The sequence below is a fragment of the Pygoscelis adeliae genome, unplaced genomic scaffold (assembly GCF_000699105.1).
Source record: "Pygoscelis adeliae isolate BGI_AS28 unplaced genomic scaffold, ASM69910v1 Scaffold267, whole genome shotgun sequence".
In the NCBI taxonomy this organism is placed as follows: Eukaryota; Metazoa; Chordata; class Aves; order Sphenisciformes; family Spheniscidae; genus Pygoscelis; species Pygoscelis adeliae.
This window is the reverse complement of record NW_008825150.1, coordinates 3,059,165-3,076,129: the sequence shown is the minus strand read 5'-3', so window position 1 is coordinate 3,076,129 and position 16,965 is coordinate 3,059,165. Positions and strand designations below refer to the sequence as shown.

General features: G+C 38.6%; 1 protein-coding gene across 1 annotated transcript in view; it reads left to right on the top strand.

The window, feature by feature from the left end:
• The window catches only part of MAGI2 (membrane associated guanylate kinase, WW and PDZ domain containing 2), a 527,738-nt gene that overhangs the window by 259,729 nt on the left and 251,044 nt on the right, over positions 1-16,965 (top strand). The window contains 1 exon segment of the mRNA XM_009328383.1: positions 12,770-12,985. Coding sequence (XP_009326658.1) covers positions 12,770-12,985 — 216 coding nt within the window.

Genomic DNA, 16,965 nt, shown 5'->3' with positions numbered 1-16,965 from the left:
CTTCTACTAACGTGTGATAAACTCACCCCAGGAAATATCAATTACATCGTTCCCCAATACCTATTAGTTTGTTTCTAATCTGAATTTTTCTGAATGACTCAAAAATAATTAGGTTTTAAACCTTTTTTTTCCCCCCTGGCTGAAAGTTGTGTTACAACACACGTAGGTTGCTTTTTTAGGACAGGTTTTTAGGACTGGGGCTTGCCTCATCATGCATCTTTATGTAGTAACTGAGCTCTGGAGGAGCTAAAATTCCTTGTTATAGCACAAGAACTCATTGGTAGTAAAGTTATGGATTAAAACTCCCATGAGAAAAATAAAGCCCTATATCTCTGTCATATTGGGACCAGGGTGGTAGACAGCAAATTGAGTAAAAAAATACCACGTTAGAAAGAGATATCATACTGGCTTTAAGGGAAAATGAGAACACAGAGTGTCCATTAAATGTTTAGTTATTGCTTAGTACTTAGGATTTATAATACCAAATTACCTTAAAAAACCCTGACGATTTACATTAATGTGGCAAAATAATAATATTCTGTTGAGGAAAACAGAATTTATATTGTTTTTTCTCTGAGTTTTTTTTTTTTTTTAAGTTTCTTTGTTTATTTTCTTTACCTGGAATTACTGGGAGTCTCTGAGAAGTATTTTTATTTATTCTGACAACTCCTTAAGGGAAGAACCAATAGGGAGCATCTGATTTATTCATGTTGTGCAAAATGACTATCCAGGACAATCTGCAGATGCCGTTTTAGGCACATAAGGCAAGGATTCCCTGTGTACCTCTCCAATTGGCAAGATAACTTTCTCTGGTAGCAGCTTGAATAAATGAATACAAAAACTGATTGACTACAGGGATCTCTTTTTTTCTCAAAAAACAAGTTTGAAGAAAATGTCAGACAAAATTAACAGTCTAGAGTGCCTTCTTGAGGTTGTCAAGGAGGTTGGAGATGACAGGTTTCCAACTACAACACAGAGAAAATGCCACTGTGAAATTGTATAAGGTGTCTATAAATGCACCTTTTAAAATAACCGTAAATTCCTATGAAAAAAAGAAACACAGTACTGATCAAACCAAGGGTGGGTGCATTAATCCAGCATCTTGTCTCAGGCAAAAGACAGATCAGGCAATTCTCAGGACTATAAGACCTCTACAATATACATTTTTGAGTAAAGTTCACCTGGTCCCTGGTCCCCTACACATAGCATTTTTAGATAGATCTGCAGCAACTATGGATTGATTTAACAGGCAGGTAATTTCTCAAAAATTTCTGGTACAATAACTGTATGTTCTTGAAACTCATTCCCATTTTTGACTCAAAACTTGATCTGAAAAACTTCAGAAGTTCTACAGTTTAATTCATTTTGAATGCAGGTGCTTCCTCTCACTGACCTTCAATTTCTCCTCTTTAATTTTATGTAAATTTTGTATTTATTTACTTTTATCATATCCCTTCCTTTTTACCACCTTATTACATAAATACATTTGATTTGGACAATTGAAATACATTTGATTTTTATTATAGGAAGTTTATAATTTTCTTTGCTTTTCTCAAAGCATCTTTTATTTCTGGTTTTTTTTTCCTTAAAAAAGTCTGGGCCAACACTGTATGCAATAAAGTTCTTAAACATATTATTGAACATTTGCACTACACATCATTCTATTCCTTCCATAAGCTGCCTTCCAGTTTACGGTTCTAGCTTTGGTTATTATTTAGCAGAAGGAAGCTGCTACTGTACAGTGAGCTGCCTGCAGTAATGCCAGCATCTCTCTAGAAAAGATAGTCATTTTACAACCCGATGGTTCCCTGATTTGCATTTATCAATAACAAATTTCATCTAATGTGATGCCTTCCCGTACACTTATATTTTTTCTTTTTTTTAGTCCTTCTGAAGCTTCAGAAACATCCACTTCTGTGGCCCAGACTAAACTAGATAAAATTTTGTCTAGAAATGCTCTTAGTCTTTTCTCATATTTCCTTTCCAGATCATTTGTCAGGGTGTAAAACCATATAGGCACTACTGTCAAAAGGGAGGGACTCTGCTGCAAGCTGCTCTCTAATGTGGCAAAGGACTTTTACTTCTACAAGAACCTCAGCAATAATGTATAAATTATACAAAATCAGAGTTCAAGGGAAGTAGGCAATCTCATAGTTTGTTAAGCTTAAATCTTTACATGATGGCAGAAAGCAATAGCATGATTCAGTGTGTTGGGATCTTGGTTATTAAAGGTCTGAATCATGTCATCTATCATTAGCCTTCTAAAAGGTGTCTGGACCTTCTTGTAAGGTCAGCGACCCACCTAAGATCAGTACCCAGGGCAGGTGGGTAGAGAGAGCTGGTTACTTTAAACTAGACACCTAACTTCTAAGCAGCAAAAGTGAAATGAGTTAAAAACCTACTCTCTCTTATCATTTAGGGATCAGACACAATGACAAGTGACTACTCAAGGGCTGAATCCAGACAACAGCCAGCTCGCAACAAAAAGGATGTATGTGCTGTGGAAAGAAGTATCTTGGTATCTCTGCTTAGCTACAGCAAAGAATATACTGTTTAGGAATTGAACGGTCTCTTTTATGGGAAAGCAGAAGTTTCAGATTGTACTACTGCTTTTTAGAAGATGAGGTCAGATGACAGAATTACTTCAAAATGTGCAAAATACTATAAAATAGTTACTAATGTATTTATCAAGCGGTATTGTTCCACAGTCTTGTTCCAATATCCGGCATTCATACCTCTGTGATTCTTGCTTGTGAAGTCCAAATGCCCTTTTGTATTAATTATTAATTCCTGTCCCTTTGTCCATGAATTTCCTTAAGTAAGTAAGAGCAGCCTTTTAAAGAGCTCTATCTAGATTTTTCACTTCTGGTATGCAGTATAAGATCAAAACATGGAAATTAAAGGTCACTTCATATTTGCTGGTGGTTGGGAGATCTGTGATGATGTGCAGTGCATGCAACACACTGCTGCATCTGATAAGCACTCATCTCTCTTCTAGGCCATTATCTAAAATTGATTTGTTCTGCTTCTCAGAGAGAAATACAAACTTGAAGAATATTTGGGAGAAATAAGGTCAGGATCTTAAACTTTGAGGAATCTTAAAACAAGACAGTTCCTTCTCCATAGCCACCTCCACCTGGACTTAAAGCAGGATGGTTTATAGTTACTTTACCTGAAATGTATTTACACCTTCAACCCATGGGATTCCCAGGTCTGACAGGAGAACTGTTATTTCCCAACTGTGAGAGATTTAGTGCTCAAGAAGGTTGTATCTGTTCACATCGTTTGGTCTTGGTAGGAATTAAAGGGATGATGAAAACAGTTCAGGCAGTATCTGATTCTGTAAAGGTGAAATTGTGCTTTCTACTTGCTTCTTGTACTCTTACACAGAATTTTTAGGGATTAATCTTGCATATGTGCCTAAATTTGTAGACGGGCTACTGCAAATAGATTAATTTACAAAATCTAAGGAACGCAGAATATTTACAGGACAAAACCACCCTAGTACTTTAAAAAAGAAAGAAAAAAAAAAAGAATAGTTAAAAGAAAAAGCAGCTATGTAAAATGGAACTATGGAAACAGAGATGAAGAAAACTTAGGAGTCTGAACTCTGTGAAATACACTAAAGCATGAAGTAACATCTCTGAGGAAAATATTTTTTTTTAAATGAGAATTAACTTTGTATGCCTTAATTTTGGGGTCTTCAAAATTTCTGAAAATCAGAATTGTTTTAGGTCATCCCCTATGCAGATCTGATATACTCTATCAGTACCTTAAGGTTACAAAAATTGCTTTGCTACTGATATTTATCTTGGAAAATACTAATTAAGAAATCAAAACAAACCCATATATCCTTACTTTTACGGTCTTTCCCAGTCTGTCTGGAAAAGTGAGATTCTTACTGGGGGCAGCTGGGGTCCGATAGTAAGAGAAGAGCACGTCTATCATGTTGGAAGGTTTGAGAGCCCGTCTGCCTCCATTCCTGTATTTGTGAATTTAGAAACTTCCTCTGCTATTGCATTCATTGGGGGCCAGAAGACTCTTGGGCAAAAATCCACAGCTATAATTAGTGATTTAATTTTAATGTAGATGAATAGACAATCCTGAAGCCAGTTATTAAAATGTCATTAGTTGACACAGAAGTTAGCATATCTGCCTAATGTCTGTTAGCAGAAGCTGCAGAGACCAACCCAAATGAGAATTCTGCCTGAGGAAGAGTCGCGACAACACAAGGCATCAAAAATCTCCCTGCCTCTGGGAAACAGCTGGACAGCCCCTGTCAGAAAATGCTCAAGTGTTTATTGGGAATGCACAGGCAATAACTGATCCCTCTGTTCTAGCAGAACCCTGAGATCTCTGGAAAATATTCCTTTTGAATAGCTTTAGCCATAGCTAAAGCCCAATACAGTTAGAAAGTAGCAAGGGTGAAAAACAGACTTTATAACAAGTAGCCCTGGGGATCTCTATATCCAACAAGTACAGAATTAGTTCTGTGTATCATGTGTAACTCATTCTGACAGCACTCCCAAAGTAAATAAATTTTAATTTGTAATTTTAATTCAGACATTAATGTAACAGCGAGGCTCAGAGAACTAAGCAATTTGGATTCAAAGGCTTAGTTAGAAAAAGAAGGGCAAAGACTTCTCTGGGATCTTCAGTCTCTGGCTGAAAGTAGAGAAACTAAAAGTAGCAGCAAAGATCTCAGTAAAAGTATAACTTGGCTTGTAAATATTTCAGAGAACAATAGAAGTTAAGAGCTGTTGATGAAAAGCATAATCACCAATCTATATTTAATAACTTTTTTTTCCCCAAATTCTGGGAGATCTGAACTATGACCTTTCCTGGCCTCTTTGCCATCTTGATGACACAAGATCATGAGTAAAAATAATACCAATGTCAATCTAAAACCTAAAGGCTTTAGAAGGCTTCATGTTTTAATTCCACTTACTTTGGCACCACACTAAGAGGTCTGCAACTTTGATCCATCAAGCAGCATTGCAAAACCATCATGAAAATGTATGAACCCAAGAACAAAATCTATTCACCCAACCTTACAGCAATGATTAAAAAAGCCCTAATTATAGTATAGTCACCCGTCAAAATAAATTACTCACTCAGGGTGAGTGGGTGAAAAGAAGTTTGCTAGGCTTCCTTAAGGAGGTGGTAATTGTCTTGAATTTTGTTAAAATACATCACTAATTATATTTTAACAACGTCTAGGTACTGTTTTCCTCTTTGGGAATTTTATAAGAAGGTTGTAAGAATTTTGAGAAGAGGGCTTTTTCAGTTTTAAAATATTCGATACTTGCAAGACATGTTTCATGACATACAAAAGAATGCTCTAAATGACATGTACAGGTGACCAGAAATGTCAGAATAAAATAATTTCATAAGAAGATGCCAATTGATTGGACGTACTTCCATGGCAAAGTGATGTGTGGATCTGACAGCACAGTGAAGTGAGAGCATGGTGATGCCACGTGGTTGGCTCCTGGAAGTCTACACAGAGTTTAGGAGGTCCATGGAGCCTGCATTTAGGAATCCTTCCTGTCTTCAACGTCCATTGCACACAATACCAAATCCGCCAAAGAAGATGTCTGCAACCCATTCACCCGGGCTATGTTGCCCATGAAAATTTAATGCAAAGTTTGAGAGACTACCAACCACGTATGATCTTACCCTGCTGGTTATACTGCCAGTGTGTTGGGCCTGCCCTAAGCAATACCAAAACACAGGCTTTCTTTCCTGCTGTCTTATGGAGGTTGCCAGAAACCTACACTTAAATTTGCATCCAAAGAATGCTTAATGCATGGACTCCAGACTGCAGCAGACTTGAGCTTGACGTCCCAGGGCTTGCAGGATGTGGGCCACTACAGAAGGAGATACTGTTTTGAGATCTCCTTTCATTGTTGCTTCCAAAATCTGGTTTTTTTATTAGTTTTTTACTATCATTTAGATGATGTTCAGACACCTTCATTATAGAATAGAATCATAGAACAGTTTGGGTTGGAAGGGACCTCTAAAGGTCATCCAGTCCAACTCCCCCGCCGTGGGCAGGGACATCTTCAACTAGATCAGGTTGCTCAGAGCCCCCTCCAACCTGACCTTGAATGTTTCCAGGGATGGGGCAGCCACCACCTCTCTGGGCAACCTGGGCCAGTGTTTCACCACCCTCAGCGTAAAAAATTTATTCCTTATATCTAGTCTAAATCTACCCCCCTTTAGTTTAAAACCATTACCCCTTGTCCTATCACAACAGGCCCTGCTAAAAAGTTTGTCGTTTTTCTTATAGACCCCCTTCAAGTACTGATAGGCTGCAATAAGGTCTTCCCAGAGCCTTCTCTTCTCCAGGCTGAACTCCAAATCTCTCAGCCTTTCTTCACAGGAGAGGTGTTGCACCCCCCTGATCATTTTCATGGCCCTCCTCTGGACCCACTCCAACAGGTCCGTGTCTTTCTTATGCTGAGGGCTCCAGAGCTGGACGCAGTACTGCAGGTGGGGTCTCACCAGAGCAGAGTAGAGGGGCAGAATCACCTCCCTCGACCTGCTGGCCACGCTTCTTTTGATCCACCCCAGGATACAACTGGCCTGGACTACGAGCGCACATTGCTGGCTCATGTCCAGCTTTTCATCCACCAGTACCCCCAAGTTCTTCTCGGCAGGGCTGCTCTCAATCCCTTCATCCCCCAGCCTATATTGATACTGGGGGTTGCTCTGACCCAGGTGCAGGACCTTGCACTTGGTCTTGTTAAACCTCATGACATTCACACAGTACCCCTTCTCAAGCTTGTCCAGGTCCCTCTGGATGGCATCTCATCCCTCTGGTGTGTTGACTGCACCACTCAGCTTGGTGTCATTGGCAAACTTGCTGAGGGTGCACTCGATCCCACTGTCTCTGTCATTGGTGATGATATTAAACAGTACTGGTTCCAATATGGCCCCCTGAGGGACACCACTTGTCACCAATCTCCATCTGGGCTTTGATTATAAACAGACATAGAGTATAAACAGATGCTTCTTGATGTACACGATAGGCCTCTAGTCATAAACAAATGCAGCTATCATCTTTGAGTCAAATAATAAAATCTTTGCATCAAATAATAAAGTATTCACATTTATTCACTTTACTATTTTAGTTAAAAATTAAGCTAATTTCTGCCTACCTAAAACTCTGTATACCATTGCAATCAATTATTTTTCCATATGTATTTGTTTGTGAGCTGTTAAAATATCAAATGTAAGTCTTATATCAAGACAACAATTAGACTTCAGAGTACTTTCCCCTTAATTTATTATCACTAGTGAGTGACCACAAAAGCAGTACGTAGAGATTTAACATTCATCATAACATTTGCAGTTATTGTTCTAATAACTGAAAAATAAGGTTTGTCTTTCATTTCCTAGAGTTGTGGCTGACACATAATTTTGACTGATATTTCAGCAATTCAAAGTTGTATAAACAGTACAGACAGATCAATCTTAGTGAGGGTGCTGAATAAGCAGAAGCAGGGGTGTATTTGTAGCTGGGTATTGTTTCATCCCACTCTAAAAATAAGTGTGAAAAGCAATGTGTATCTCGTTCTGGGCTGAGAATCTGAGTCACACCATAGTTGGAAGTATTCATATTAAAAGCTTTTGGCTCTGGCACACCTTTCATTTTCTGTCTGATTGTTCATTCTTACTATAATTTCCTAATTCCTCAGCACCACTTTTAACTTTTCATAATACTTACATTTTTAAACTAGCCTTTTTCATTTCTTAGATGAGATCAATGGAGGTTCAGGAGCCAAGGACTCTCCTAGCAAGAACCCCCTTCCTCCACAATCTGATGGTTCAGGCTGGCCGGTGCCAGGAGCAAAGGGAGTATGTCCTCCTCCACAGCCAGGGATGCAGACCTGGCAAAAAGCCCTTCCTCTGCCTTCCCTGTGCGGAAGGATGGAAAGTGGAGATGTCCGCTGTATGCTGCATTTTGGGCTCTTTCCTCACAGAAGGGGAGAGGGTCTGGGGGGGCTGGCGGTGAAGGTGTTCGGTGAGGCCAGCCCCCCCAGTGTAGTGCAAAGTGGACCACAACATTGTGGGAGATACATTTATAACTGCTTCCAGTAATGGGGATCACTGGGTGTCGAGCACATCGGTATAGTGACTGTCACCAGACGTGAGTCTTGTTATCATCTCAGTGTGAGTCTTCTGCTTCTTTACTACCACCCAAACGCTTTGTCTTTTTTTCTTCCATAAGGGCTTACTTTTTCTCAGGAAGCAAGTTAGGATCTATTGCTTCATCATCAAACACTTCATCGATAAAATAAATGTCTTACTACTTCCTGACATCGGTGAGCTCAGGTTAAGGAAAAAATAGCTGCTTTGTCCTCCTCATTTTCTCCTTTTTCTGCCGATTCTGACTTTCTTACTTCCTGATCTGGTCTGTCATCAGGGCTAACCTCCCCAGTAATTTTCTCTGACTCCCTCTTTGCAGAATCAGGTAGACCTTTTCATCCAGCTTAGGGGTAGCAAGGAATACTTGGTAATTGTAACTGTGCTATGGCTTCCAATCCATTTCGGCAGCAGTCAAACAGGTTGGGTTAGACCATCTTCAGTGTTCGGCTGCACTTGGAAACAGGCTGGGAGCACTGAGGCAATCAGGCACAGCAGCAAGATGGATTAAGCAGTGGTGTTTTTTCCGCAATTAAATACTTGGTCTGCACTGCCTGTCTGCGTGAAGGCTTTGAGTCAGGTCCAGCGCAAAGAGCTTAGCTTAAGCTCTGCTGGCTTAAACTGACCTCTTGACTTTGTGCTGGGGTGGCAGAGGAGTATGCACACATTTTTTAAGTACAGCGAGGAGGCACCTCAGTAAGAGAGCGGCTGCACTGAGTCAAACCAAGGGAAACTGTAGCCCTGTACTCTGTCTCTACTACTGCCCCTTGGTAGATGTTAAGGCAAAAAATATAAGAACAAGGAAGGCATGCAGAGATATGTTCTGCACTACACCCGTCTGTATTGTATGGAACTCTTGATTCAGAATTTGTACCTTTACATTTAATAGGCTTTCATTTTTTTTTCTTCTATGACTTTGTATAATTGCTTTTTGACTGTATTTATGATACTGGCAGCATCTGACAGTGAATGCCACTATTCTCTTATGCTGTGTGAAAAAACTCCACTTCTTTTGCTAGTTTTAAACCTGCTAATTTCATTGGGCATCCTCTTGTTCTCATGTAGTGAGAAGCCAAGCATCCATTCATTTATTTTCTAGGCACTTTCCCAGGGTTCTCCTGATTTTATACATATCTGCCATATCCCCCTTCAGTTGTCCCATTTCCAAGCTGAAAACTCCAAATCAATTTAATCAGTTCCAAGCTTTAATTGCCCTTCTTTAGTTCCCCCATGTAATTTTTGAGAGGCAAGTACCAGAACAGAAGGCAGTATACAAAAGGGAGGGTACTATGTGTTTTTGTATAGTGCTATAAAGGTGTTTTCTGTTTTGTGCTTCATTCCTTTTTTTAAAGCTCCTAACTGCTGGGTTTTTTGACTGCCAATGAGCATGGGATTTATGTTTTCTTTTAGTAAGCTTTCTGGGTTTTTTTATTAATTTTTTTTAAATTAAACACAGTTGAATTTATTTATTTGGTGTGCTTTTTGTACCTACAGGAAGCTGAATTTCTGTACGTTATGATTAGTGTTTCAACAGTAACGTCTTGAACCAGCCCTGTCTTTTGCTCAGGCAAGATGAAAAACAGCTGTTTTTATCAGAGATTTTCCAGACATCATTGCAACAAAAGTTATGGTGTTTAAACATTTAGTCTCTGCATTATGCCTAGATATGACAATTGCTGAGGCTTTATGAGAGAGCTCCCATTAGCTGTAATGCTCTAAGGCTTAAGCAAGGAATTTCAAGACACTGAGAAACTCTTTTTGATAGAAGATACAGTTTATACTGATTCTAATTTTTCTTTAATGGAGCATTACTCCTTCATTGAAATGGCTGGTTTCTCATCCTATATGTTTTTTCCTTTGGAACTGTATGAATTCTTTTCATCATTTTTATGATGCACTGATTATGTCAATATCTGTGGACCAGTTTCTTATTTTTATTTGCACTGCTTATGCATACATTTGAATTAAGGATAGATGGTAGGTAGGTAGGTAGGTAGGTAGCAACTAATAATGCAAAACTCACTTTTAAATCAATGGTTACTGGATCATAAAACACATAATGTTATGTTACAGAACAGAAGTTGGAAATTATACTGTGTTTTCAGTTTGAAACTGAAAGAGTGATATCCTCTTTGACTCCTAATCTTAAATGTGCATTTTTGTTTCTTATATTTTTATATATGTGATATTCATAGAATTTTTTTTGTTGTGACTTTTGTCTCTGTCTCTCACTAATGCATACAGTCAGTCGAAGTGAAAAAGTGTTTAATAGAATGAGCATGTCCTTCATTTAAAACATCTTATCTACTATTCAGGATATTAGCATTATTGCTAATTACTACTGCACTTGATTTGATTTGACAATGGCAAAACTAAGAACAAAGGAAAAACAGCCAAGGTACTGCACTTTTAGTTTCATGGTTTGTATCACACTGATCCTATAACCCTGGGATTTGTGTGCTGATATTTATGAAATTGGTGGAAATCAGTGCATACTTCACAAGTTTTATGATGCTTAAGGCATCTGTGGCACCGATTAACTTTCAGACTGGTAAAATGGCTTAGGTGAGGGAGGAATTTTTTAAAATGAGGAATTCTTTTTTCAAAATATGTAATATTTCAGACATGCAATCTCACCAATAAAGGCAACATGCTTTTAAGGAAATACAAAAGTAGACTTCGAACTGACACTGCCTTCAGGACTGTTGGTTTTCAGGTACTCTCAAAATACCCCGCACTGTCAGAGCTTAGAAGTTTGACTGTGAATAGATCTGAATTTGACATATTTCGGAGGTACGGTTTTGCAAGTGGATCAATGTAGATTTCTCTTCCCCCCTTAGACCCCAAATCCTGCTCCCCTGCTTTGACCCTGGGAGTTAGACAGACCTCCTGCAGACTGTTGGAGGGCAGGTCACAGACAGCCATACAAAGGCAGAACTCATTGCCCTACTGGCATCAGGGCTCTGTGTTAAACCTGCTGCCATCTCATAAAATCAAAAGAAAATCTTCAGTGAGTCAGTTTTTCATTCTGCAGTCCCTAAGCCCAAGTGACTACGAGGGCCATTTAACACAGTACATTTTTCTAGTGTATTACAATTACAGAAACATCTGTTATGAATATCATTTTGCTAAACCACTGTGAAAAATTCACAGAGTATTCAGTAGTTGCAAGAGTGGTCAATTACTTACCTGTATTGGGGTGGCCATGTGACTGAACATTGTAATTAATTGGAAACACACAGGAATACTAGGACCAGAAATAACTTTTACTCTGCCTGCAAAATGTATCTTATGATGGTTTACTGTGCAGATATAACATATTTCTTTATCTGTGTCACACTCATACATGGTTAAAATAATTTTTGAAAGTTGCTGCTATTATTTGATTATGCATAAGCCCTAAATTTTGCGATAAGAATTAAAAAATGGTCATTTGGTCTACAAATATCTTCAGCAACTTAATATCCTTACGTAGGTACTTTTTTCTTTGGAAAGTTTCTCAGAGCTGCACAGTATTTTTAGTTTCCCATACTAACTGCTGAAGATCTACTTGTAAGGCATCATGTTCACTGCCCTTCAATGCAATTTTCAGATGAAAAAAAGATAACTGCATAAATAGCATGTTTTTATCTTTATGTCTTATATTACTCTTTATGTTTGCTTCTAGAGAGGACTTGCTAATATTTTTTATATTCTTTTATTTGATTATTTTAATATTTTATTTTTAACCATATTTTTAAGACAAATTTGAGGTATCAGTAAGAAACCAGTTTTGAGACCAGATGTGCTAGAAATGCAAACATACATATATTGATAGAAAAGATCAGATCATGGTCCAGCTAATCTAATAATCCTTCTGACAGAAAGTAGGTGATTCAGAAGAAGTTGCCAGAAATTACATGAGAGACAAATAGTGGGTAATCTGTCAGCCACCTTAAATCTTCTCAGAATTCCTTAGTACTTCGAGATAATTTTAAGCGCTAAAGCATCAGGTTTCAACTTTCTTTGAAAATATATTAGCATTAACTATTACAAATCTGGAGCTTTGCTCATGAATAGCAAAAATTTGACAAATATGAAAAATGAAGTAGTTCAAACATTACTTAAAACTGCAAATCTCTGAATCTTTGAATGATTATTTACTTTCTAAGCAGGTGAGAGAATTTTTTGGGGGGTGAAAATGACATAACATAATGAATAGCCAATACTTTTATGGTCCTTTTGATCCTTCAGAAGCTCTGGTATTGTGGCATAAATATTACAAAACTAATTTGTCCTAGCTAACGGTTTGAAATAAGAAAACAGCTCCGTTATGCTGCCTACTTGTCAGGAATTTGGGTGAGAGGAATGTTAACTTACCCTGTTAAAGTTTCAGAAAGTGTTAACTTGTTATATAGTTGTAAACACAATTTGATCACTAGTGCTACCACCAAGAAAATTAATTACCATTTCATGTAAGGTGAATATTTAACTTCGCAGAAAACATTTTGAAGTAATCTTTATATTAGCTGATGAATCAGATCCTACCTCACATAATCCCATTAATCTAAGCCAAAAGAAGAAGAAGCAGCAGATGTATTTCTGCAAATTTATGTTACTCCTTTTCTTTTCTTTCCAGACAACTATTACGGCACTCCGAAGCCTCCAGCAGAACCAGCTCCATTGCTGTTAAATGTAACAGATCAGATCCTCCCAGGTGCCACTCCCGGGGCTGAAGGCAAACGCAAAAGGAATAAGTCTGTGAGCAATATGGAGAAGACAGGTATTGAACCACCGGAGGAAGAAGAGGAAGAAAGACCTGTGGTCAATGGAAATGATGTGACAGTAACACCAGGTCTGTTCTTCCTTCTTACTTTGCAATGCATTTCTGTTATTCACAGTCCTCAGTTACCTCCTTCTGCAGTGAGAATATGCATGTTCAGGTAAGGATGTTCTTATAAGACTGAAAGCCAGGAATCCTGAATAATAGGATTTCTCTCAAGCCTAAACCAAATTACTTAACCTCCATTTTGGGGAGTCATCTCACTTATCTCAACTACCGTAAAGATATCTGAACTAGTCGCTTTGAACTCTCTTTATAGACCAAAGAGAAAAATATCTACTTTCTGAATACAGTCATGTGACCTGTTTTAGATTTCTAGGTTAGGAAATCAATCACAAGTGCCTATTTCTCTCCATTGACTATAGAGAGAGACTAGAGAACTGTAATTTGGTCAAATGAATCTAGTCTCTGTGTTTCAGGTCTCCTTGTTCCCAAATGGTGATACTCACAATAGAGCTCACTACATTATGAAGTGAACTTTTGTAAATTGTTATGAAATCTTAGCAATTGTAGAAGAGTAAAGTTGTCATCATATTAACGAATCTGTGGCAGTGCCAATGAAACTTAGCTGGCAATACTACCGGGAAGGACCCTTTGCAGCAATCTTCCAGAGCCTGCATAAAGCTGATAAAGATTTCAGATGTCTAGTCCTAAAAGGCAGCTGTTGTTTTACCCCTTGGATCATAGTTCTTCAGAAAAAAAGGGGCTCAAGATACTGACTTGTATCCTGAGTGAGAGCACTCCAGCTTTTTCCCAAGCAGGTAATCAGCTTCCCCTTCAATATTTCAGCAAGTCATCATTTTACAGTACTTATTTTTATTCTGAAATGCCATTTAAGAAATGACTTTTTTGTTGTTGTGCAAGTATTAAAGAATTCAGGCTTTTATATTTCTCTGAGAAATTATTCTGTGAATCCTTTTTGGTGAACTTAGAAATTCAGAAACAAATTATTGAAGAAGAAGTCTGTAGTGACAATCACATGGATGAGAAGATAAAATGGAATATTGCAAGTTCTCTAAATGTATAGGTTAATGTGAAACAAAAAATCCATTACCTAATCTTCTAAACACTGTAAAAAGGATTTTCATACTGCAGGTTCTATACATACTTTTTTTTCCTCCTACTGCATTAGAAAGTATATTGAATTGAAGATCTTCCCATGAAGGATGTATTTGCCACGTGTTTTTCTGTAGTTGTTGCCTAACATTACATGTAAGGGCAAATCCCTGTGCAGAATCCATCCCTGTGTACAAGGTGGGTGGCAGGGAGTGGTGGGGTGAGAGTGGATGTCATTCTCCCCTCTTGGCTCGCCAAAGGGCTGCAGCATTACTCCCTGGCCATTGCCATCACATTCTGTACAAGCCTTGCTCATCCCTTCCACACAATGTTGCATCTGTCGGCAATGCTCGGACGCTTAGTGTCTTTCCTACACAGCTAAGCAGAAAAGTATGAAGCCCAGAAATCCTTACATAAAACATCAGCACTGGATCTGTTGCCAGGATACTTCCACAGCAGAAGAGGCAAAGGCAGGATTTGGTCTCTGATGTGTATTGTAGAAATCATTAGAAAAATCATTCTTCGCAGTTATTCAAAATGTGCCACATAACAGACTATTGCTGAGGAGCAATTTCCAGGGCAATATGTTTCAGCTCAAGCTGGATCAAGAGGCAATGTTTACCTGCTTTTCTTCTTGAATTGTACACCTATAATTTGCTTCTCCCAGGCAAATTCTATGTGAACGATGACTAGGCAGCACCCAAGAAACAGGCACTGGCATGTGTTGTGTTACAAACTGAAATACATGAGCATCGGTGTAAGACAGCCCCCCTCCTCCCCCTCCTTGCCCCCCACAAAGTAATTCCTGTAGGTGTGGCCAGCAGAACAAGCAGTGCCTGTGTTGGCTCTCATGGTTTCATAAGCAGGGTTTTGTTGTTCAGTTACACTGATTGAGGACTTTGGGGATTGTAGCAAAGCAGCTCTGTACATACATGCTGTGTTGCCTTTGTTGGGCAGTGTAGCTCCCACGGACCCTGTTACTGCAGTCATTTTCTCTGTGAGCTGACAGAGTCTTAGCTACCTCTAAAATGTGTGTGCATTTGTAGTTTGTGTCTTTGAACAATCAGGAAAACCAGAATATGTTAATTTTTTTCTTTTTCTATTAAAACTCTTGGAGGGAGCAATCTAGTTTTTATAACAAAGCAACTAAAGCAGGATATTTGTTATTTCCAGTTCTTTTAGAAAGTGTATTCTATTTTAAATACTTCCCTTCTAATGGGAGTCTTTTATTAAATATAGGACTCTTGGGACATCTGAAACATTGATACATTTTTTATAGAAGCTCAGCACCTTAATGACTTATTAACTGCCAAGGTATCAGAGTGCTGGCAAGGCAAAGGACTGCTGTAACACCTAGGACTGCTAGGGTGAAATAGTAAAAGATCTAAGATTAATCTGAAGAAAAGAAACCTGTCTTTATCAGACCAATAAGCAACATTTGTAGTTGTAGCGATCTTTGTGCTTTTGGTCTGATTTTCCAGACCACTTTTCAGTATCTGTCAAGATAATCTGCGCATCTGTTGAGCTTTATTAGTAGGAATCAATTTTTCATTAATTCACTTCCACATACCTTGCTTCATAGGCCATCAGATTTCCCTTGGACAGTTGTGTTTGGACAGACTGGAGATCTTCAGCTGTGCTCCATAATTGTCTTCTTGTTAATTTGTGCTGCCAAATGTGTTTATTCTTTCCGATTTTTGCCACCTGTCCTCAGCTCAGAACCCAACAGGAAGTCTTCTCACTTCTTTAGGGTGAGGCTTTTGGCCACTTTAGAATGGAGCACTCTCAGTCCTTCATCCTGGATCAAGTTCTCTCAGGACACAATAGTATTAATTGGGAAGTGGGATTTATCTCATTCAACTTCAGTAAATTATATGCCTAAATGCCTTACTTTTTGTTTGAGCTACTTGTCTCTGCTCTCTTTTATATAAAGTAAGGAGAAAGAGGCAACTCCAAAGAGTAAGAGAGCATAGGTGGTTTAAATACCCTTTTTAGGGTAACACCTCTGCAATCTAGAATGCTTAATTCAGCCTACAGATACACAGGAGCCTAGATTGCTAAATTTAAATGAAGAATCCTACTATTTGCCAAGCAGCATGAGAGAGACACAATCTATAGATTAGCTGTTAAGATGGTCAAGTCTAGAGTTAGCATTGGGTTTCTCATACCTAGTGCAATTGCACACATTACTGGACTTCTGGCTACTCTGGGTTAGGTCTCTGCCATTCACTGGTTTGGGTGAGACCTTTTGCACCTGAGAAGCCTTTCCTGATGGACACTGCATTGAAATGAATGATTTCTGCAAAACTGATGCTTTGACAAAAGAGGTAAGAAGACTTTTGGTCAAATTGCAACCCGCTCGTCAGACATTCAGTTTTCACTGCTGTTACTGTTTGTGTCTGCAGAGAATTGTCAGTCTCCTGCACAACCAGCATCATGATTTGACACTGTGTTGGTCATGTCACATGTGCTTCACACTTCTAAGTGTTTATCATCCAAACTCCAGAAGAACCACTCTAACATTGAAGGAATGCTTATGTATGTGCATTATTCTGACATTACTTGAGCAATGACAAGTTGCACCCAGAGAATGAAAGTTCTGGCAGGCTCAAATTAATTGAGGGATAAGATATGACATAAAGTTTCAAAATGATCATTCCATGCCTTAGGTTGATAACGAAGCAAAAGGCTAGACTCCCAATGCTGTCAATCACCACGCAAGGTGCAGTAGTCCCAAGGAACAGGTTGAGCTTATTCTTTCATTATTACACAGCAAAGACAGCCAGAGGTATGAAAATAATTCACATGGCATCCAAGAGCCATCCAAAAAATACAAAAATTGGTGTCTATTGATATTTGTGTTGTAGGTGTGTTCTCTAAACTCAATTTATCACAGCTAGGTTACAACCTATGACCTACAGAATACCCTGTGCTCA